This window comes from Crotalus tigris, unplaced genomic scaffold, assembly GCF_016545835.1.
Source record: "Crotalus tigris isolate CLP2741 ecotype Arizona unplaced genomic scaffold, ASM1654583v1 scf7180000017601.7605149639:7615979, whole genome shotgun sequence".
NCBI lineage: Eukaryota > Metazoa > Chordata > Lepidosauria > Squamata > Viperidae > Crotalus > Crotalus tigris.
The window spans coordinates 2,853,410-2,877,387 of record NW_024096505.1 but is presented as its reverse complement, the minus strand read 5'-3'; the positions used below and the strand labels follow the sequence as shown (position 1 = coordinate 2,877,387).

At 35.8% G+C, this 23,978-nt stretch overlaps 1 protein-coding gene across 3 annotated transcripts in view; it reads right to left on the bottom strand.

Moving 5' to 3' along the window:
- Positions 1–23,978, bottom strand: part of DSCAM (DS cell adhesion molecule) — a 351,016-nt gene that overhangs the window by 103,735 nt on the left and 223,303 nt on the right. For all 3 annotated transcript variants that reach the window (XR_005559860.1, XM_039369292.1, XM_039369305.1), the window contains exons 12-15: positions 16,614–16,810; positions 13,983–14,079; positions 9,342–9,470; positions 3,266–3,433 (exon numbers count right to left, since the gene is read on the bottom strand). Coding sequence is in view for 2 of the 3 variants with exons in the window: in XM_039369292.1 (XP_039225226.1) it covers positions 3,266–3,433; positions 9,342–9,470; positions 13,983–14,079; positions 16,614–16,810 (591 nt within the window). In the remaining variant the exon portion in view is untranslated. The remainder of the gene's footprint in view (positions 1–3,265; positions 3,434–9,341; positions 9,471–13,982; positions 14,080–16,613; positions 16,811–23,978) is intronic.

Here is a 23,978-nt window from a genome sequence, read left to right as displayed (position 1 = left end):
CTTCAACTTCAGGTTGTACTTTATTAGTGGGAAAGTTAATCTCTGAATTAAGATGATTAGATTCTTCTGGAATATTAATTTTCAGTTAAATAAAAAACAGGAAGCATGACTAGTTAATTAAGCACACAAAAAGTCTACAGAATGTTCCGTAAGCAATGGGAAACACATATGTCCCATACTCATGTTAGCATCCTCTATTCTATTCTATTCTATTCTATTCTATTCTATTCTATTCTATTCTATTCTATTCTATTCTATTCTATTCTATTCATTTAAAACTAAGGTAATTCTTGTATTATGAAGTGATACTAAAAGTAACAATATGTATCCAATCCTGTATTATCAGAAAGTTGTATCTTCCTTGAAAGATACCTTGCATCTTATTTTTAAATATATACAAGTCATAAAGAGTATGTGATGTATTCCTTGGTGGATTAGCAGGAGAATAAAGCAGTGGAAGCATATTTTTGTCCACTTTTTCATTGAGTTTTTCTCACAGATCTTTTGTTTCTACAGAAGCCTTTATCACTCCTGGAGCAATAGTTGTGGTTGTCTTCTTCAGCACGTTCTGTCTCCACTGCAATCATTGACTTGTTCCAGGTGATCTCAACTCTGAGACATATAAGTGCTCATGAGTTAGATCCAATCTTCCCCTTGCAGCAAATTGCTAAGTGATTTGGATAGAAAGAATATTACCATTCTTCTGTTTCCATGGTCAGATCACATGGTCTGGTTGTGATTAATAGCCACATATTGTGTCAGATGGACTGCCCCAGGTACCTTATGGATCTAATTGGTTTCTGGCAGATATAGGAATTCCACTGACCATTCATTGGGTGACTGTGACAAGAGTCTGATTGGCTACTGATATGGTTTGTCACCCAGAGTCCCATTGTCTGAGTTGGCCATATATATATACTGTATATGTTCTAAATAAATAATTAATAAATGGGAACTGTGGTCAGGTTTTCGGTGAAATGAGTCCTGAGCAGCCTCTTTCTCTCTCGGTTCATATTTGGGGGGCCCCTTGATTTTGGAGGAGTCCAGAAATCAGGTGACAGAATTGATATCACGAGTGCAGGTGGAGAACAACTGACTAATATGTGTCCAACTTTGGGCCAACTCCATGACAATCAGTGAGGCAAAGCATCCTTATTTTTTCTCCCTTATTGCACTGGCAGATTGTTGTCCAGAAGCCTTGTTTCAGATGGCTAATTCCCTCTTGGGTAAGAGCCAGACCCTCAAGTTTCCATCTGGCTGCTGTGATGAATTAACACAAAATGTTGCTGGTAAAAATACATCTTAAAATAGCACAACTGATAAATCACAGACTACGGAGTGTGGGGACGTGATGAAGTACAAAAGAGGGACTGGTAATGAATGAGTTCTGTCCTCAATTAGTGTTGCAAGGAAATGACAGTATGTGGCCATGGCTGACAGCTGCACTAGATGAAATGACATAGGAGTAGGTATAATGGTGCCATGCTCCAAGTAATCAGTAAAAAGTGCAGACAGGAAAATCCTCTATATCAGAAGAACTAGAAAACGTACAATGCCCTAATTGATGATAGAGCTAAAAAAACAAACTTGGCATATCTCAGCTCACTTTCCCAGTTTATATTATCCCTGTCAAGAGACAGAAGAATCCTGTTTTGTAAACATACATCTAGTGCTTTTTCAAAATAGTGCTAAGTACGTTTAGATAAGGATGCTGGGCAATGCTTGACTGGTGCTTTCCAAAGTGTCAATCAGCATCATGCAGGCTGCTGCCTCTGCAAAACCAGATGTATGGATTCTCCTGCATCTCAAATTAAGATGGCCATAAACAGCAGCCCAGCCATTAAAGGACATGTCACAGCAGCCTAAAGTGCCCAGAAGGAACTAGGCAAAGCCAAATCTCTGACTATGTCATCAACCACATCACTGATGAAGAATGTTAGATTGCAAAGGTTTTGTTAGAGGAAGAAGAATAACATTAATTTTAATCAGCAAAAAGCATTTTTATGTTGTCTCTGGGGCAGGTTCATGGTGATATGAAAGCAATGTCATGAGGACGTGTCATAAACAATGGGGCATATCTGTACCACAGTTGGGGGAACATGAACTCTTAGAAACTAGAAGTATTGGGTAAGAAAGAGTAAGCTGGAATTAATACACACTCAGAGGGTACGAGAGAAAAATTAATAAAAATGGCTGCAGTTCATTTCCAGGTCCAAATTCTTGATGTTAATTTTGATCTCAACACTAGAGAGAGATCAATGATCTACAATAGCTCAGTCTAAGGCAGTTTGCGGTGTTACTGAATGAAATTCCACTTCTCGTCTACTTGACTTTTTTATATGCAATAGAGGTTGGCTTGAATCTTACCCTATTCAAATACAACAATAATGCTTCATAATACCTTTTTATTCTAAGATCACTGTATCTTAAAACAATGGGAAATGACATACATTTTAAAAACAAATGTCAGCTGACCCCACACTTTTCTTAAAAAGAAAAAAAAAGCAACATTTGCTGGGGCCATGGGAAAGCTCAAAGGGGGTGGTGCAATTTGAAATGGATTCTACAAAATCATCTTTTAGAATCAAAATGTCAAACGGAATCATTAGAAGGCCCCAAATGAAATTAAATATTTCATCTGATTCAGAGTGATTCAATGGCAATTTGGAAATGTGATAGATTTTTCTAATTAACATTAATTAATTTTATATGGATAACCATCTTGATAAGACTTCTAAAAACCTTGTTTGCTCTTTTTTATACTTCTTGCCTTTTTTTTCTTATCTATCCTCTTTTATCCATATTATTCCCTAAATCTCAACTTGTTGGGCTGACATGTTGTTATTACCTCTGTTAATTGCTATGTTCTGCTGTGCAGCATTCTTTAGCTCTTTCAACCTCTCCTATTTTTCCTTTTTCTCACTACCACCAATATTTTCTTTCTATTATTTATCTATCTATTTTGTTTGGACTAAGTATTTCATCTTTGTTGTGTAAGTTTATCTGAGAGAATATATTTGCTGTTAGATTGCTGTAATCCAAAACATTTCTTTAAATTGCTATGTATTACATTACAATAGTGATGACATACATAGTTCTGATTTTTTTTAAATGCTTCATAAATTGCATGTTGTGAACTTGTAATTGTTGCCATAATGCATCATGTATAGAATTCCTTGACATATTTGGCATGTTATAAACATCCAAACTTTGTTCATCCAGTAATAAATGTAGCACTAACTTTTAATAACTATGTAAAAAGTACCTGCTTCATCTGTGGTGATAGTAAGTTCATTGCTGGCTTCACTTTTGCCAATCCGATTTTTTGCATACATGCGGATGTTGTAGGTGGAAGAAGCATGTAGATCAATGATCGTGGCTTGATTCAACTGTGGGGAAACATCTTTGGTTCTTTGGACAGAATCCCAGGAGTCTATTTAAAGAAATTGTGAGAAATATAGTAATTTTTCTTCCATTCATGACTTCCTTTGTTTAAAATATTGAACTATGTAGCTAGTCAACCATTTCAAGGACAAAATAAAACACTGGTAAAAATTTCGCTATATTTACTCTTACAGTAGTTAGATAAAACTTTGATCAGATCAGTATTTACGCACATATGCTCTTTAACATATATATTCCCTCAAAGTGCTAAGAGAAAATAAACAGGAAAGGTATTAAAGGAAAAGCTTATAACAAATGTTTGTCGGGGACTCTATTTTTATGCACTACAGTTCTCTTTGGTGTAAATTATTTTGAACAAATAGACAAGTTCATGCAATACACCAGCCGTTCACAACTTGATGACTTCCAACTTTCTAGTTGGTTGGGATAGCGATTGCAACAGTTGTCCTTAGTAACTAAAAAAAATGGGTTAGTGGAGGGGTCTACTTGTCAGTCAGAACAGACTGGAGTCTCAACTACTCCTCTATCTAGTCAATACTGAGGATAAACAGTAACAAAAAACAGTGTCTAAAAAAATGGTAAACCACTTTCTATGAACCATCATTCTTTTTTAGAATTCAAAGTTCCAAAATACTTGATCGTTTGATTAGAAGGGCATATGAAATCTAGAAAATTGGATGTCGATGGCATCAAATTCTTGTGCTGACTCTAATTGAGCAGGAAAGGGGAAAAAAGTGTCTAAGAAGGGAAGGTGACTGATCAACTTCATAGCAGCACTAGAATGAAACCCCAAGATTATATCGTTATTTTCTCAAGTTTGTACAAATCTCCTTCTCTGCTCCAGTGTAAGCATGAAATGAACAGAATCCAGCAGATGTGAAGACTGAACACCAAACGGTTGTGAATAGTTGCTTGAGGAATCAGTAGCTGTACAGAAATGAAAGCAGGAGCGTCTGAATAGTAATATTCACACATAACTTGTTTGGCAGCTTGTCCTAATTAATATCTTCTATCAAGTTCTCTCTTGTTTTCATGAGCCTCTGCATGTGAAGATTCTGTAGAATTTTCTATAGTGTTTGCCCTTAACTACTGCAGTGATAAAGAAGAATTAATAGATTTAGTCTATGTCATCTACACCAGAGTGAATGGGCAGCTCTTCAGTAGGTATCTTTAGAATCTAGTTATTGTCTACATACAATTAACAGCAGACCACAACTAATAGTTAGAGATAATACACATTGTGCTAATCTGGTAAGGCATTTCATTATCTACAGTCTTCTGTACATTATTGAAACTCTTGTTTTTGGCTCGGCAAAATGATGTATTGCAGGATAATATTTTTTGGTCAAAGTGCTTCAGATGGACTAACTTACAGAATGGGTCTGAATCCAGGAGCCATGACTCCCATGGAACTGAAATCTGACAAAATTGATAAGCATTTTATAACATTACAATCATCATAAAACAATTTATGACATAATACAAAATGTTACAAAACATATCCTGTGCTGATGTTTGACTGTGCTATGTAGTTCACCATGGGCTATTTTCAAGGCAGATACACCTCTGAATGTATCTCAACTTTTCCAATGAAGGGAATACACTGTAAATTCTGCCATTGTTGAAGACATTGAGGAACCATAAAGAAATGTCTTTGAAAAGATGACCCAGGGGTCATGGATTGTCCAGTTACATTAAAAGTTATGTTAAATTTGTTTTCCTGTTCCTATAAAAATATCACTGGAGAATTTTAAGAAGAGATTGGACAGCCATTTGTCTGAAATGGTTCAGGGTCTCCTGCTGAGCAGGGTTTGGACTAGAAGACCCTTCCAACTCTGTTATTCTGTTAAAAATTTGCCCTCCATGTTTTATCAGAGTAAATAAAAGCGCTTTGATATAAGTACTTTTCAAATTTGAATCACCCCCAAAATACTCAATGAAATGCAGCAATCTGATACAATGTAACTAACCTAATGGAACAGATAAACCCGAAGACCTAGGTCTCAGTTTGGCAGACAAAATTATGTTCAGCTCTAAGAGAACTTAATGGGATTGTGGTGGAAGCAATATGTGATGAACAAGAAACTATAGTCCTCTAGATAATTCAGTGTAAAATGTGGATCTACTATGTGGACAACACTTTTGTAATAGTAGTAATAGTAATAGTAGTAGTAGTAGTAATAGAAAACACAGGTAAATGGAATCAAATCCCCCAAAATAAAAGAACAAACTGTCCCTTCTAAACTTCATTAGTTGAAAATAAAATGGCATGCTTCAAACACGTCCAGCATAAAGTAATTCACACAAACCAGTTTCTCAATTACAACAATACAACCCAACACCAAACAAAAGGTGCATGATACTTTGACTAAGCAGCAAATCAACAGAATATAGATTTAATTTTCTTCTGCACTTATAAAACATACAATTAAGGACCTGATGGATGTATCTCAGTTCAAAATACAACACTCTCCTCTATCACCCAGCAATCAAACAACACCTAGATAAATTACAACCATTTTCTTATTAACTTCCTAACCAAAACCCAACCACTTCAGTAGTCACAGCAAAGGACAGTGCCCTCCCAATAAGCCATTCCTCCACACAGCTGTCAACACCATTAATCACATAGAAAGCAACCACCACATAGAGCAGACATGTCAAACTCACGACGTCACGTGACGTCGTGCAACATATCAGGCCGGTTTTGCCATTGCCGACAATGGGGTGGGCAGCTTCCACATGATGCATCCGGCCCATGGACCGGCAGTTTGACACCCCTGACATAGAGATTAGAATAGTTAACAACTAAATAAGTAATTTACCACTGAGAAGAAAGACAGCAATCATTTGCAAAATAACATCCGCTCCATAGAACCGTTCCATCCAAGCACACATAAAGCAGGCAAAACAGAAGAATATATCATTCCAGGAAACCCAGCTTGTGCATCAATTGTGTTGCCTAATAAAACAATGAAATATTTGCAACCCAAAACCAATTTTGGAGAACTCCAATGATATATAATAAGGAAAAATAGCTAAGAGAAAATATGAAACATGAAACTAAAGAAATGGCATTTTTCTATTAAAAACAAAACAAAACACCAGCAGCAATCTTCAGATCACCAACACGTGATCTTTAAGAGAAGCTGGAAAGAACTGAAAAGAAAAGTGAGTTATGCTTCATTTGGTTCTGAAGACCCAAGCTTATGAATAGGCATTATTATATATATATAAATATATATATATATTTAAACAGTATTTTATATCTTAAGGCATTCATATGCTAAATTCTTTGCTGATTCTTTGTATTAACTATAGGAAACTAATTTGTTTCTCAGATCATTTCCTTAATCCTTCCTCAAAATATATTTGGCAGCATTCTTTTCCATGCCTTTTGTTAAATGAATGATGTACATCGTACCCATCTTACATAGCTAGGGATGTATAAAGTTAAGGAATGAATTCATGCCTGGGGATTCTAGTTGGATATTTCAAAGGACACATGATCAAAGCTATTTATCTAGAACTTCACAAATATTCTAATGAGAGATAGATTCCATTTGGAATGAGGGAAGCAAGCATAAAAGTTGGTGTTGTAGTGGTTAAGGCGCTGGCATAGAAACTAGGAGACTTGAGTTCAAGGCCTCTCTTAGGCATGAAATTTGGCTGGGTAACTTTGAGCCAGACATTCTTTTCCAGACTGTTTTTTACAGCATAAAAACAAATACCCCCCCCAAAAGTACCATATAACATTAGGCATATACAATATAGAAATATGAAATACAAATATAAAAAGCCAAATCAACAATGTAGTAGAACAAGCAAAATTGGCTTCTCTGAACTGGGTCTTAATGGCTTTCCTAAAGATAAATAGCTTGCCATATATTGGGAGGCAGCTTGTTCCAGAAAACAGGAGCAACCACAGAAAAGGCACGCCTTCTAGAGCCCCTAAGTCTAAGATAACAAGATTTTAAAGAACAAGATTTTAAAGAAGCAGGCTCTCTCTGTGGAAGTGTGACAAACAGGCGGATATTCTTGGAAGCAGGAAGTCATTCAAGTAACCTGGTCCTATGCCATGTAGGGCTTTAAAGATGATAACTAGAACCTTGACTTGTACAAGCCTACTGGAAACCAGTGCAGCTCATGGAATTTGTTGTTATATGGGCATAGTTAGATACATCCCATAATTATATGCACTGCTGTATTCTAAATTAACTGAAGCTTTCAGAAGGTTTTCAAAGGCAGACCAGGAAGAGTGCATTGCAACATTCTTATCAGGAGCTTACCAAGGTATGCATGACCATGAGAAGGGTCCCCCAATCCAGGTGTTGTTCCTCCCAGGCAAACCAGACAGGAAACATGACTTGATAATCTAATCCTACTTTACTTTAAGGCTTCATTAATAGTATTTTGCAGGCTTGAAGATACAAACATCCCATCACCACTTTTAACTCCTTGATCAATTAGGGTGAGTCCCTTCCTAAGTTTCTTTCTTTGATTGTTTAAGTCAGTGGGGCTCCTCCCTCACTTGTCTGATTGTTTCATGGGCAATATCTCTACCTCCTCCCCCAAGGTCATCCACACATTCCATTACACTAAGGATGAGTGCAACTAGTGCACACAGCACATTGCCACAGCTATCAGCTGCTTTTTAGGTAGGACCTGTGAGTCCAGGAGAACCCTCAGACTGTGCAACAAGTCTGAACTAAAGATGGAATTCCTCCAATTCCCAAATCTTGTTCTCAACTTGTTCTTCCCCATCAAACAGTCCAGCTTGCAGACATTTCCTATTAAACACAATTAGCTGATTGCTTATGTAGCTAAAATGGCACCACTGACATACAAGATATAGGCTCAGAGAACCAAGGTTTGTAAAACTAAAAACATCATCATCATCAATATCATTCTGACCATCTTTAGAGAAAATTAAAATTAAGGAGGAATGAAAGGAAACATCTTCCAAAAGTTTTAGTTTTCAATAGTTTGAAGAAAATTGGCCAAAATATTTTAAAGGTTAAGTTGATATTTTCCATTTTTGTCAACCTTTCAATCATTCTGTCTTCTGCAGAAACTATTAGGTTCCTTCAGTGCTCTTGGGAATAAAAATATGCCTTGTGTTTCCCAAATGCAAATATGACAACCTTCCTGAAGAAGAGTCACTGGCATGAATCCAGCACCACAGCAGCATAGAGAAAGCAGGATAAGGCAGTGCCACCAAGCTCACTTTTATCATGGATGATGTTAGGGCAAATGATATTTTATTTTGGCTTTGCTGACTCTTGAGGAGGTCACTAGGAAATAAGTGTCTGACAGGGAATAAACTGCCTTTCTATGTTTAAGACCCAGGATGGCGCAGTGGTTAGAATGCAGTATTGCAGGCTAATTCTGCTGACTGCTGACTGCCAACAGTTCGAGTTTCACTGGCTCAAGGTTGACTCAGACTTCCATCCTTTCGAGATCAGTAAAATGAGGACCCAGATTTTTGGGAGCAATATGGTAACTCTGTAAACCACTTAAAGGGGGCTGTAAAGCATTGTGAAGTGGTATATAAGTCAAAGTGCTATTGCTATTGCTATTCTCTAATAATGCTTTCTGCTCAGAGATCTTTTTTTTCTGCATAAAAGGTTAAATCTATTTTTTTTTCTGCATAAAAGGTTAAATCTATGGGGAGGGCAGAGCAAAATAAGTAAACTCAGATATTTATTCTTAATTTTACAGAGTTCATCAGCTAAGATAAAAATAGACTCCTCGTAGTTGAGAAAAAAAACTACAAATTATTCCATATTTGGCACATTTCATTAAAGTCCCTGATCAAGCTCATGGAGCAAAAGCAAGATCATCATCATCAAATCATCATCCATCCATCCATCCATTCTAACAGTAAACCAGGAAATATTGCAAAGCTGTAAAACAGAATTCACAGAATATCTTACCAGACTTGTTTTTGCATTCTATATCATAGCCTGTGATTGGGCTATTTCCATCAAATCCCATGGTCCATCTTAGGGCAATGCTACGTGCTCTCACTTCTCGAATTTCTATTTCTGGAGGATCTGGGGGTTCTGGACAAACAGACAAACTCTGCTTTAATTAAGAGAAAGAATATTTTGTGAATCAGCTACAGCAATTACAATGACATGAAAACAAATGCTACATCAACACTAAACTACTTTACCATTTTCTTCACTTGCTGAATTTTATATTCATGTGTCCCTTTCCATAAATTCAGAAATATACTTTTTTCATTATTTTATTTAGAAATCTAATATGTATAAAGTTGTTATACTAAATCTTCTGCCAACTCCCTCCCCAGATCTGCTGTTGCCTACAAAATTCAATTTTCTGTATTGTAAATTTAAGTAAATTAAGATGGCAGTACTATTAAAACTGAATCTCTCTACCTCTACATGTCTTATTATATGTGTGTTAGTGCAACACAATCAACTGGGAAAGAGAGACAGTCATTTAAGTGTTAAATTCTGGCAGGTAGAAGCAAGATGGTAGAAGATAGCTTAAGGGGATAGATAGGTATCTATCATGTCCTCTTAAGCTATCATGCCATTCCCAGATGGCAGAGATACTCTTATGACATCAGTACTGGAAAAAAGACTCAACTATGACCCATCTGGCTGTGGTATATGAATATAAAGGTGCTACCATCTTGCACTCTTCAGAAGATCAATAGACTTGGGATAGCCCTCTCAGTTTGTGTTTGGAGTGTATGGAGGCTGGGGAAAAGTGGGGGGAGGGAGAAAAGGAGGATGTTTCTTTAAACATGTTTGTACAAAGTGATCTAAAAATGTGTTAGCTAGTCATATTATATCAAAATTAAGCAGTATAGAAGTCTTGCAAATAAGTAATAAGAATAAAATTGTTTACTAAAATTATCTACATCAGTGGTCCCCAACCTTTTTGGCACTAGAAACCGGTTTTGGAAGAAAATTGTCTTCCATGGAGCAGGATGCATGTTTGGTGGTTTCATGCTGCAATCTAGATCCAGCCCATGTGCAGATGAAACTTCACTTGCTCACCCACCATCTGTGCAGCCTGGTTCCTAACAGGCCACGGACAGATACCAGTCTTTGGCCTGGGATTTGGGACCATGTTTCTACATTATATGATGCATAAGCAAATATTGTAATTATGGGTATATGTGTCTGCATTTTATGTGTATTTAATTTATAAATATACAGATATCTATTGAAGTATATAACAATGAATACTCTGTATTAGGATATAAAAAAGAACCAGCAGTTCCTCCATAATGCATAGTTGTTTTATCTGACATGTTTAAACTGAAAAAAACCCTAAGCTTTTATTTCAGGGATAACAATGATATTTATATAGGCTTCCGGTTTATGATTGCGAGGTTGGTGGACATGTGGGGCGATCGCTCCCTCCACCGTCTGGCTTTCTCCTGCCAGGGGACCCTGAAGAGGGTCGGAAGTCACCCTGTAGGGGCGACGAGCAAGAAGAGGACCCCCGAGTGATCGCGGAAGGGTAGCAGCCCTCCCGTTTGATCCGGGGCAGCTCTTCAAACTGACGGGGGAAAGATCAGCCATCAACATGGTCCATCACTAAGCTGCTGACAGCTGAGGCCAAATTCACCAACAAGCACTTTGAAAGCAATGCGGAGGAATTGGGTGAGATCTTACCTTCTCTGTACCCCAAGTACTTTCCTGTAAAAAGCTTCTTGAAATTTCTTCCCCCTGTGAGGAGAGAGGGAAGGGAACTTTTTCCTCCCACCCTCTAAAATGACGGCATCTGACTACCCAGGGGAAATAAAGCATTGAAAAAAAAAACTTAATATAATTGGATTTATATCTTTTTGGAATTTGGGATCCAAAAAGTTCCTACTCTTACTGGAACCTGTTATTGTATTCTATTTGCAAAAAACAATTTAAATTGGATAAGAACTCAGCCCTGGATCTGAAAAAGACTTTAAATGCTATCAGGGACATCTTGTGGCAAAGCTTGGTACAGCAGTTTATTATTTCTGACAAAGAGACTTGCTCACAGCCCAGACCTAACCTTGGTATTATCTATGACAGAATTAAAGCTGAGAGAGCAGCTGGGCAGTGAAATTGGTTTCTAGGAGCTGTGGAGGTGAACATTTACTGACTCTTGTCTAATAAACAGCCTTCACTAGAAAGACCATCTACAACTACACCAGAAATGGAGGAGGGCCAGCAAAAAATCTTGGCTATGCTAAAATCTATACTTGAAACTATTCTAACAGCCAATGAGACAATGAGATCGAATTTGAAAGACCAAGGTGCCAGCCCAGATGTACAAAGCAAAACCTCGACTGCAACTAAAGAACTAACAACCGAAAAAACAACAGAAGTGGAAGAAGTGAATACCAAGGCAGAGGGCTTTAAAGATCAACAAGTACAGTTCACCGAAAATCCAGACAATGAAACAACAATTTTAAAAACGGAAATGACTTTCTATACAAACCAGAAGAAATCCGAGAAAGAAGAAGACCAGATTGAATTGAAGACAACTACACCAGAACAAACATGGGGATCTGGTTCACCAGGGCGACAACTTAATGATTATAAATGGGCCAGTTCTTCCAGAAAATTGGCAACTAGATGGTCTCCTTCAATTCAAGTAACATACACAAGAATGAAGGGAGATCTATTCAATGATTTAAAAGCATGGGTATGGAAGCCTGGTTGGCAAAAGTAGAAAGCTGGAATTAGGTTGTTGAAAAACTGGGTTCTTCTGTTTTACTAGAGAGGATCCTAAATTGCCAACCAGTGGGCTAAAGGGAGATTTTGAGACAAGGGGAAATTTGATTATTAGATTTAAAATAATTGGAAAAAAGTAAAAAATAAGGGATTAATCTGTTTAATACCGAGGACTTAAATTTATAAGGGAAATGAAAACTAACTATTAGGAAATAGCTTTGAACTATTGATTAGCCCAGATAATATAGATCATGGACTTGAGCTAACAAAGGATACTCTATTATTAAAGGGGATGATGTACTAGGGTGAGAAATAGAAAACATTTATGAAATAGAATAAGAATATATCTAAGTAAGTGTGAATTTCATTAAAATTTTTATGAAGTGAGACAAAGGAAATTTGGGTTACCTGAAATTCAAATACTATGAATATTAAAGGATAAATTGGAGTACTGTAATTAAAAACTAAAAATTAGGTAAAGCTTAATAACAGGATATGGATTGTTTATGAAGATCTATTAAGATATGAATAAGCAAAAAATGTATGATAAATGTGATAATGATGTTTTTACTGAGTTTGATACAATTAGAAATTTACTAGCTTAAATATGACATAGCAAATGTTAAGGGAAACAGAAGAAACATTTGATGATGTAACCTGAGATATGTACTAAAAGTTTTGTTATTGAACTATTGATTAACCCAATCTCCACGTAGCCTTCCAAATACTCAAATGTAAAACTGGAAAACCAATAAAATATTATTTAAAAAAACAACAATGATATTTATTGTAAATGGGAACTAGAATCCCAGCTTACTGTGTATCCTAAGTCGATATGGGATCTTCTATAGAAAAGATTGAAGATATAGAATTGAGAGCAAGCATGATATATAGGCAGTGTCCTTGATTTTTGTTTGAATATGGCATTTAATAAGATATCACCTCAGCTATTCTAGAACCTACCAATTCCTGTCTGATGATGATTCCTTTCCTTAGTGAGAAATATAGTTAGGGAAATCTGATTTAGGTACATGCTGACTATTTGGATTCAGAATATAAAAATGCACTGCACTTGCCAGATGTTTTTGATGTATTTTATTTAAAGCATACTGTCTTTAAAAAATTTGCACTATTTTTTCTTCATAATTGAAATCAGACAGTTTTTATTTAGGTTACTGCAAGCCTAAAATTATCTAATTAAGATCACCAGCAAGCCTAAAATTACCTAATTAAGATCACCAGCACACTTCTATGAATATTAGAAAGAAGCAAGTCCTACTGACTTCAGCTGAGTTTATTCTTTATCGTATAGCCTGAATCTCATTATGTTAACAGTGTTATTATTGAATAGTAATCTAGTTTGTGGTTTAATTATAAATAGTAGTATATGATATCAGACTATGAGACCAGCTGTAGGGAAACTGCTGTAAAACACTTACTTAGAATCACATTCATAGAGCACTTAATTCATGAATGTGTTCCTACATGAACGAATAATACCCTAATAAAAAAATGTTTCATTCATAAAATCACATAGGGATGATGAGCTCCTTTAAATGTGATACCAGCTTGGTGGAGCCCCAGTGTAAGTAAGGACTTTTAGTTTGTTTTATGTTAATGTTATGTTTAAATCCCCTTATCTTTCTTATTATATCAGATTTGCAGATTTAAGCCAATTCCATCCATAAGCAATGTATTTCATGGGTAGCTGTACAGTTCAGGTTTAATAGTTCCAGTGGTAAGTGGAATCTGAACCTCTTACAATTTCCAATAAATATATTTAATTATGACTAATCCCCCCAACAGATTTCTGAGCATGACATACACTTACTGTACTACAATAGCTGTGTTTTTTTCCTTATGTTGTCCTCTTCCTACCTTGCACAGTGAGCTGAATTATTCCACGATCCTCTCCATATGAATTAATCGCATGGCAGGAGAAGAAACCAGAATCTTCTCGCACTGTTGGCAAAATCTATATTATAGATTGAAAAGAAGAAAATACTTTCAATAAGAAACATTGAAATTTAGCCTATTCTCCACTGCAATATTTGATAATGTTCAGAAAGTTTACCGGTATATGGTCAGTAAACCACATTGCAGCTACATCAGTTTTCCTGCAATGCAAAGTCCCATATCCAAGAAATTAAGTTTAATTACAGCAAACTATAACAGCTACTGAAATAGAAATTATTTTATGTACATATTTTATATAGGTTATATTTTACATATAACCTGTTTTTCCTTCATACAGTCCAAAATGACTGAGATACAATTCCCAGATTCTATTCAAGTAACTTGCAGAACCTGTATTTTTTAGCTGTCATGGTAAGTAGAACAACATCATGTCAATATGATTCCAAATAATTATTTCTTCTTTTTTTCTTGTTAGAAAAGCCAGTTCTGTTTTACAGTAATAATACAACATGAAAGGATAAGTTCATTCTGATTTTTGTCTAGCAAGTCTTTTCCAGTGAGTTTCTATTTTAAATTTACAATTTGTCAACAGATCATTAGAGCATTAGGTGAATATTAGAGCAAATATAAAATTATATATAAAAAAGCAGTTGTATCCACTTGAGAAGCTCTGAAGTATTTCTTTAAATCCAGAATGGGTTTTGTTACTCTCAGAGGTTTGTGTGTATTCTGCAGATATTATTTCTGGATGATGAATAAGACTTAATTCATGCACAATTTAATTCATGCACAGTTTTAATTCATGCACAAAATTTGATTAAGTCCAGTTTCTTGCCTGAATAAGAAGCATTTACATTTGGATTGGGGGGGGGTTTCAAAATGAACATACATCTGTTGTATTTTAGCATGCATTTCTTCTTAAGAAATAAACAATATGTCAGAAGAATTATAGTAGTCTTTCTTGTAAAGGATTAGATTTATTTTTTGTGGGGGACATGAGTGGAAGACTTATTTCTCCTTTTTGTCATTTATTTGCTAAGGCAAGAAGTTTCAAAGAGCTCTGAAACTAGCTGCAGGTGCTAGGGAGGTAGGAATCCAAAGTTTTTCCCACTTTTTTGTGTATGTTATCACCTAATAACAAAGTCACAAAAATACATTAGGGCCTGGATGGTTTTAAAATGAGGAATATGTAGGGTAGAGAAGGACTTTAACATCTACTATTTTTCAAGCCAGAACCAGTGCTTTACAATTCTAATTCCAGAGTGTCCACCAAAACATTTTGAACTTATCTCCTCAAAGAAAACAAAGAGCACTGAACTATCTTAATCTTTCAAGTGTATCACAATTCTTCCTCCAATCATTAACAGTATCCCTACTCCTCCTTCCTTCTCCTCCTCATTCTGCAGTTTCTTATGTATTTTAAACAAATTCTGCAGTTTCTTATGTGTCTTAGACATTGTCTAGGGTCCTTTGGGATTGAATCACTTAATAAATCTTTAGTATGGAAGAAAGGTGTACATAAGGAGAAACTGACACATTTTTACACACAAGGGGCTTTTGTGGCATCACAAATCACTAACAAAGCTTCAGTAGGGCTCAGATTCTGAATTGGGCTGTTTCAGATAACTACTTAGGATTCATCTTAATTTAATACAGGTTTTATCCACATCCAATGCATATCCCCACTAATACAAAGCCAAATCATGAAATTGAAAGTTGATTTCATAGGCTTGATAAATCATGTGACACATACTGTGTAGCACTTGAATTGGCTCTGCACCTTTTGCTTCCTAGTGTAGTCTAATTGTGCTATCCTGAGGTAGGAAAGAGGAAAGTTATGAGACTATTTTTTCTGCAGATCTGATGAACTATAGAGTTGTGCAAAATGATTCAAGCTGAAACCATTTGGAGCTTGAAATGTCTATTCTGTCAGGGTTATTAACTGACTGAAAGTATTGCAATGCTGTTCCAACTCAGGAGAGTGTTCCATGACTGTTTTGGATTCAAAGTCCACTTTTGGATTCAATGTTGGAATTTTTAGTGTTGTAATTTTGAGTTCAAAATGTTAATATATATTTATGGTGAATTCTAATCTAAGGAGAGATGAAGACAGAATTGGAATTTCTGCTTGTTGGCAATGTAAGAGAAGGAAAATGGGAGTAGGAATCTCTGTGGAGGAGAATCTTCTTCATTTATTCTGGTAATCATGTGTCCTTATGAAGAACATATGTAAGACAAGCCTGAAAGAACAGATGGCATAATTCTGAATTTTCTAGGAAAATAAAGTATTTGATTCCATCTTGATTGGGGATAGTTGTAGTCCAATCTATGTGGACAGCATCAGATCTAGAAAGTCTTCTGAAATATTACTGTCTTTAATGAAAACAGGAACTAATCCAAACTAAAGGATAGTGTGGGGTATTGTCAGGAGATATAAATGAATATAACCTGTTTTATGCAAGTCATAGTGATGCTCTGTGGCTGAACAGCACAGCAGAAAATCAAATCTCTCTATAGGTTCTAGCCTGTTTTTATTCTTGGACAAAATTGCTGCCCATATTGCAAATGCAAATATCAACTTGATCTTATCACCTGTAAAGTAGAGATAACTTCATCACCCACTTCTTTTGTAGAAACAAAATAGCGGGACATTTCAGGATTAATTATTCTATCTTCTTTCTCCCAGCGGACTATGATGGGTTTTTCCCCATGAGCTGTGCAACTCATCTCTTTCTTTTGACCCTGTGTTGCCAAGGTGGTATTTGGATAGGAGGTTATCATAGCAGGAACTAAAAATAAAAATAATACACATTACTAGGTTGGATACAAATGTGCAACAGAAAAAAGGAATACAATGTTGGACAGGATGTCTCAATAGTTACTTACATTTTACTATATCAAATATGTTATCTTTTCATTGTAAAACATCACTGGCCTTGTGCCCTCCGGATATGTTAGGATTACATTTATGGAACATGAGAGACAAAGTGGGATATTGATTAAAATGTTGGATTAGGAGTGGAGAGATATAGGTCCCAGTCAATGATCAGGCACAACATCTCACTAGATAACTTGAGTCCTTCACAACTTACCTCAAGGGAATGGTAGGGGAAATTAGAAGAAGGTAATGCTATGTACTGTATCTTAACTTGAGCTCTTGAAGAAAAGGCAGAATATTAAATACTGTTGAAAACTAGAGTCACAACTCATTTGAAGATCACAAGCACAGGGCTGTTTTAGGCACATTTAAGGAATTCAACACACCCACTTAGTTATAGAGTAGATCACCTCTTTCAAATGATTTTCTCTAATTGCTATTTTAAAATGCTAATATTTGGTGACATAACCTTTATACATGCTAGTGCTACTGAAGCCTGTGTATGACAACATGTCAGAACATAGTGCTTCCTATTGGAATGATTTCTGAAGTGTAGCAAACTGATTTTCAAGCCAGCAAAGTGAAAGTCAGGGCTCTCATCTGGATATCACAGCACAAACAAACAAACTTGAAAAGATTTTCAGTGAAAAATAAAATGCTTGAATAGCATTGTTAACAGCAATTTGGAATACCTTTATTCTGCCATGCTGCCATAAAATAAATGGCTTTATTTTATTAAAATTAAAAAAACCTGAATTTATTTACAATGAAAAGTTAATAAAGAATAGATTGATCACTATATTTATTAGTGTTATAAATTATTCCATTCTGCTTTAAGCTGGCCACAATTAAGTAACTTCAATTTGGGATCACTTGTAGTGCCTTTATGGACATGATCTTCCCTTCAGCTTCCATCAAAGTTGAAAGCATAATCTTGGCAAACATAACATAGCTTCACATAACTCTAAGCATAATGCAGCACTGAAGATTTCCATGGTATATCTATGTATACACAAATGGATCCACATTTGACTACCTCACCCCTGAACAAGTGTTCAGGGGCCCTAATTTATAGATCTTGTACTTCTGTGCGTCGTTACAAACAAGCTATGGGTGCTCAAGTGCATGAAAAAGTAATGGTATAATAATGAGGAGCTTAACAACCCTCTTCCCTTATAAGTATTGCTCTGTTTGGAGTACAATGAAGCTCTGGAGAAAACAAAACTAAAATTGGACAGGCTCTGCTGATTCTCAAATGCCATTTGAATATTGTCAGTTTGACTCATTTCTGCTTCCTCCCACTTTTCGAAACATCATCCCGCATCACAGCTATCATCGTCTGCTTTTCAGATTTTATTCTAAATGAAATTCTGGAAGGCATTTTAAATAATTGACATTATTTTTCATATAATTTTCTTTTGAATGTGATCTTCTACGTCAGTGTTTCCCAAACTTGACAATTTTAAGGCATGTGGACTTCAACTCCCAGAATTCCACAGCCTTAAAATTGTCAAGTTTGGGAAACACTGTTCTACGTGTTGAGCAACACAAATTGCAATGCTGAATTATCTTTGACTTTCTCTCATTTAAAAGAAGGCAATCACCAAGGCCTAAAAGTTTCCTTATAGCATACAAATGCTTTAAAAAGGACACATTCCTCCTCAGAGGCAGTTTTTTTTAACACCCAGATAACATAGTTACCAGAAATTATTTCTCATTCTGATTGCTACAAATGAAGCAACTGAAGGTCTTCTTTAAAGCAGGGGTCCCCAACCCCCGGTCCGTGGACCAGTACTGGTCTGCGGCATGCCAGCAACCAGTCTGCACAAACAAGGAAAGCCCCACCCACAGGATGCAGGCAGCACACAAAGCCACGCCCCCTCTGGTCCACAGAAAAACTTCTCTCCACATAACCAATCCCTGGTGCCCAAAAGGTTGGGGACCTCACATTTAAAGGATCTGTAAACTTACCCAGTTTAACACCTCCTGGATAACATGGATTGAAACTTCTGGAATTCATACCCATTATAAGAATGCCATAATATCATTTGGAAAGTCTAGGAGCTGTAGTCTCAATATAACTGGAGGTCAACAGATTCAGAATTAATCTATCAAAGGATATTTATACGCTTTGTGTGTCTTTCCTTGATGTGAATTTTTAAGCAAATTACTGTGTTTGTGTGAAAAATCAATAGATTGGTGGAACTGTGCTCTACATTGTTGACAATTTCACTTCCCTAATACCAAACTTAGTTAAGAATAATGAAATCTTCTTCTCTTTTTTTCACCATTATGGAAGTGAATGAGGGAGTTGTTTGGGACATTATCCTTCCAAAAAGGATATGAATGTTCTCAAATCATAGAGTGCAGATTATTTCCACTATTCAAAATAAAAAAAACCCAAGTTCTAGTATACACTAATATGGGATCACCAGATATCAGAATCAGAACCAGGTAGGGCAAGTTTGGCCAAACTATATACCTGGAAAGAAGTTTTTCTTTTGTTTTGTTTTGCTGGAGGAGTCATACCATTTTTTTGTGGCAAAAAATAAACACATATCAAATATAATTTTTCACTCTTCAATTAAACTTATGAATTGCAACATTTAAAAGCTATGGACTTCATAGCTTTTTATTAATTAACTAAATATCGAAAAATAGAACACTTGATGATGTGGTCACACTCATATGGCATAATGAAAAAGCATTATAGTAATTTTACTGCTTTTTCAAATAAACATGAATAGCCATTTCTACATGTCAAGCAAAAATCTATCAAGGAAAGTTTATGAGAATGCTTTTTTAAGGCAAAAGGATGGAAAATTCAATTAATTAATCTACTTATAATTCATTCAGTTGTAATAGCTCTTCATTTTCAATGTCAACAGTAAACGATTTCTTAAATCTCATTTTACTGCCATCACTTGGAAGAAAATATTCATTTAAGCTTATTCTTTGATTTCTGCAGAAATCAAATCAGAGATATGCAATTCACTTAAAGTACAAAAAGACACAATTCTCTGTATCCAATCAAACTGATGAAAGGAGTATTTAAATTCATACTAATGGTTCAATAAAACATATTTTATTTCAAAAAGTCATTTCAAAATATTTTGTCTTTAAAAATACCAAGTAATATGGTGTAATAGAAGATCTTCATGTTCATTTACAATTCTTCACACAAAACAGTAAAAATCTTGTGATTTAAATTTTACATAATTTATTGCATCGCATTGCACTCATGTTGAAAGCACCAAAGTGCTTCCGGATTGAAAAGATTAGCCAGTGACATCACTGCTGCCCAGGGATGCCCAGCTGGGGGCTCCTTTCATGTCGCTGGCAGGAGCTGGAGTGAAGAATGGGAGCTCATCCTGCTCTGTGGCAGCACTTGGGTCTTGAACACAGGCTTGCTAACCTCCCACCCAGCATCTTAACCACATGAACCACTATTTATGAAGGTCACACACTGTTTTCAACTGTAGAAATTAAAAGTATGGGCACTGCCAGTACTTCTCTGTAAATACTACATTGCAACCATATACAATATGCAATCACTGCTGAATCCATAGGATGACTGTGGTAGCACCCTGCCACACTTCATCACTATTTAGTACAACACATTTTCCTAGTCAACCTGGCTTTGAATAATAACATTGCTGATTAGCTAAATATTTCCTTGGTCATTACTCTTGTGGAATATGTGACATACTACCCAAAATGTATGGAATGTAGCGATGTTGAATTGAGGACTTATTAATTTTCCAAGACACACAGATATCACATATGCCCACACCCTGATTACTTCATTACACATAAAACACAGGACCACTTCTGATAACGGGATTGGAAAGAATTCCAAAAACCAGATTCTGTTTTTACTCTTTGTTTTTGATAATGCAGAGGGATACAGTGGGAAGAAGGATGAGGGAAAACCTCCTTTGGACAAGAAACTTTCCATACAGCACAAAGTATTATACTTAACAACGATGTATATTGTTATCATTGCTTCTACTGATGAATCTTGAAATCCAAGATACCCAGAAAGCAATACTGTAATTTGCTTTCTTCTGCCATTACATGTTCAAGAATTAAAATATTGCATCAACGTATTCTCTGTACTTCTCTGCATTTCTCACAATAATCTTTTAGTGTAAAACCTTGAATTGTGTAGTTTTCCTGCCTTCAATAGAAAGATTCCAAAAATTCCTCTAATAGGACCTCACCCTTTGTTTTCTACTTTGATAATTGAGTAGTGATGCCCTCATTCATAGACTTTGTATATACACGTGTAGACATGCCAACAATGTTAACACTTTCAACTCACTTGCTTTCTCTGCTGTTAACCTCTCTTTCAGAGAACAGTGACAATTTAAGCATCTGCTTTAGGAAGTAGTCATATGGGTTTTTTTTAAAGGAACAATAAGGTCCATAAAATACACATATTTTACATCTGCTATTTCTTTTTAAAAAGAGTTAAATTGAAGTACTAAAGTATAACTGAGAGAAATATCTCCTTTAAATTGTATTACTATTATTACTACTACCATAACCACCATACTACACTAAAGGAGTTTCATAATTCCAGAACAAATGGGAATATATTTTTCTCCTTTGATTTTGCTTATTGGTTTATCTCAGTTGCAAAACTTCAATTTGCTATATGTTGGACAGCAGTATGGAGTCTTCAGTTGCATGGGCAATTAATTTCTTTAGTTATCAAAATACTGGTTACATTAAGCCCAAGCAAATGAATGGATGTTTGTTTATGGAAAGTATGGCGCTATTTACTTTGAATGAATGTAAATACTATAAGAGGATTATTTTGCTTTTCATGCCTGGCAAAGTTTACTTGAAAACGTAAATGAAGTGAAAACAATAGAAATTTGGAAAGTACAATTGGGTACATTGACCAGATTTAGAGAAAGCATGAAGTAAATGAATAGGCTTGAATTAGGAATGCTTTACACCAGGGGTGTCAAACTCACAATATCACATGACGTGTCAAGACGTATCGCGACTTTTTTGCCATTGTCGGCAAAGGTGGGCGTGGTTTGGCTATGATGCATCCGGCCCATGGGTCGGTAGTTTAACACCCCTGCTTTACACAAATATAGAATTTAAGCTTGAATGCTGATTGCAGTTAAGAGTGGTGAATGTTGGAAACAAGGCTTTTGTGAGAATAAATAGATTATTATTGAACTGATCCACATTGAGCATAAGCACAAGGATATGCGATATCCACTTTATTGCTTAATGCAGGGGTCCCCAACTCCCGGTCTGTGGACTGGCACAGTCCGCAGTATGCCAACAAGCATGCTGCACAAACAATCAAAGTTCCATCCTCGGGATGCAGGCAGTATTCAAAAACACACCCCCTCTGGTCCACAAAAAAACCTTTCTCCCTGGCACAGTCCCTGGTGTCCATAAATAGACAAACATATATGGAATTGTTTTAGTGATGCCAGAGGCATGTTGATTAGTAAAATGAATGCATGCAATTTATTGTAAGTAAATACAGTAATGCTATGCTATTAGTTTAAGATACAAGCAATTTGCAGCACATGATAAAAAGAATATATGATGTAATAAGGGCCAATGAGGAACATGGATACAATGAGGGTCATGGATCTGAATATTAAAATATCAAAGATTAAATGAAAAATTACAAGCTACAAACAAGTGATGAAAAATTAGGGCAAGAGAACGTTCATTTGTAAAATGTTTACTGAAGATGAGAAAAATAGATGGAGAATTATGGCAATTATGATAGAAAGGTATTGGATATGAACAGTTGCAAGGAATAAATCTTTGTCAAATGAAACTAAAATGACTATATTATAAGAGTGTGCTTCTACCCACTTTATTATATGGAACTGATTGCTGGCTATGTTGTGAATGAATGAATGAATGAATGAATGAATGAATGAATGAAAAGAAAATACATTTGGTGTTGACAGTGTGTGTAGCAAAGCAAGAAGAGTTACAATGCAACCATTTCCTTCCCTATTGAGTCCACCTATCTTTCCCTTCCAGCCATTATTTCGTTTCACATGTGGGTCTTTTCTCCTTTTCAAAAACACTTTTCATTCCTGCTTGAATAAGAATGACAACAGCTGAAAATCTTGGCAGCTCTGCAGGAGTATTGTGATGTGATTGGATGTGTCATGGTAAAGGCTGTGAACATTTAGAGTTCATCTCATATTCAGTTAGAAGCAATTTCAGGTCATATTAGAAGAAAAGGAGGTGATTTATTTTATGTGACAACAATGAATTTTAATCAAAAGATATAGTCAAAATAAAGTCTAGGTATTTTTTTGTCTGAATTCACAATAGGTAAGTTCTTTTTTATTATTTTTGCAAGAGCCCGTTTCATGTTAGTGCATTACAAAGCAGCACTCTTCAAATAAGACACCAATAAGTCCCACTGCTGCTTAGATTTCTCATTCTGTCTCTAAAGTCTTTGACAGAGCTGTAAAATAAATGGGATTTGATTCTGCATTGTAATGGGAGCATAATTTCCCTTTTTGCCTAAGTGAGCTCCTAGTAACCAATAAAAAGAAAATGGTAGGAGGAAGATTGACAACTGTGTTCCCTGCAGCAAATTTACAGTCGGTGCTTAAGGAGATTCATCAGAGATGTTGCCAGTTCAAAAGAAAAAAAAATCCTATTCGCTGAATTCACTAAAAACCAAGATTTGCTCACAGGACTAATTATTTTTATTATCCCAATGGATACAAAGATAGACCACAGATAGAGTTCATCTTTAGATATGAAATCATTCACCAAGTCAGTGGGTGAATGAAGAAACCAGAATCATAGAATCATAGCTTTGGAAGGAACCTCAGAGGTCTTCTAGTCCAACCTCCTGCTCAAGGCCGTAGTCTTATACCATACCAGTGAAATGGTAGACCAGTCTATTTTTGAAAACTTCCAGTGATGGAACACCCACAATCCCAGGAGGCAAGTCATAAATTTATCCTTACTTTTAGGTTGTATCTCTCTTTGATAAGCTTCCACCCATTATTTCTTGGCCTGTCTTCTGGTGCCCTAGAGAATAAATTGATCCCCTTTTCTTTGTG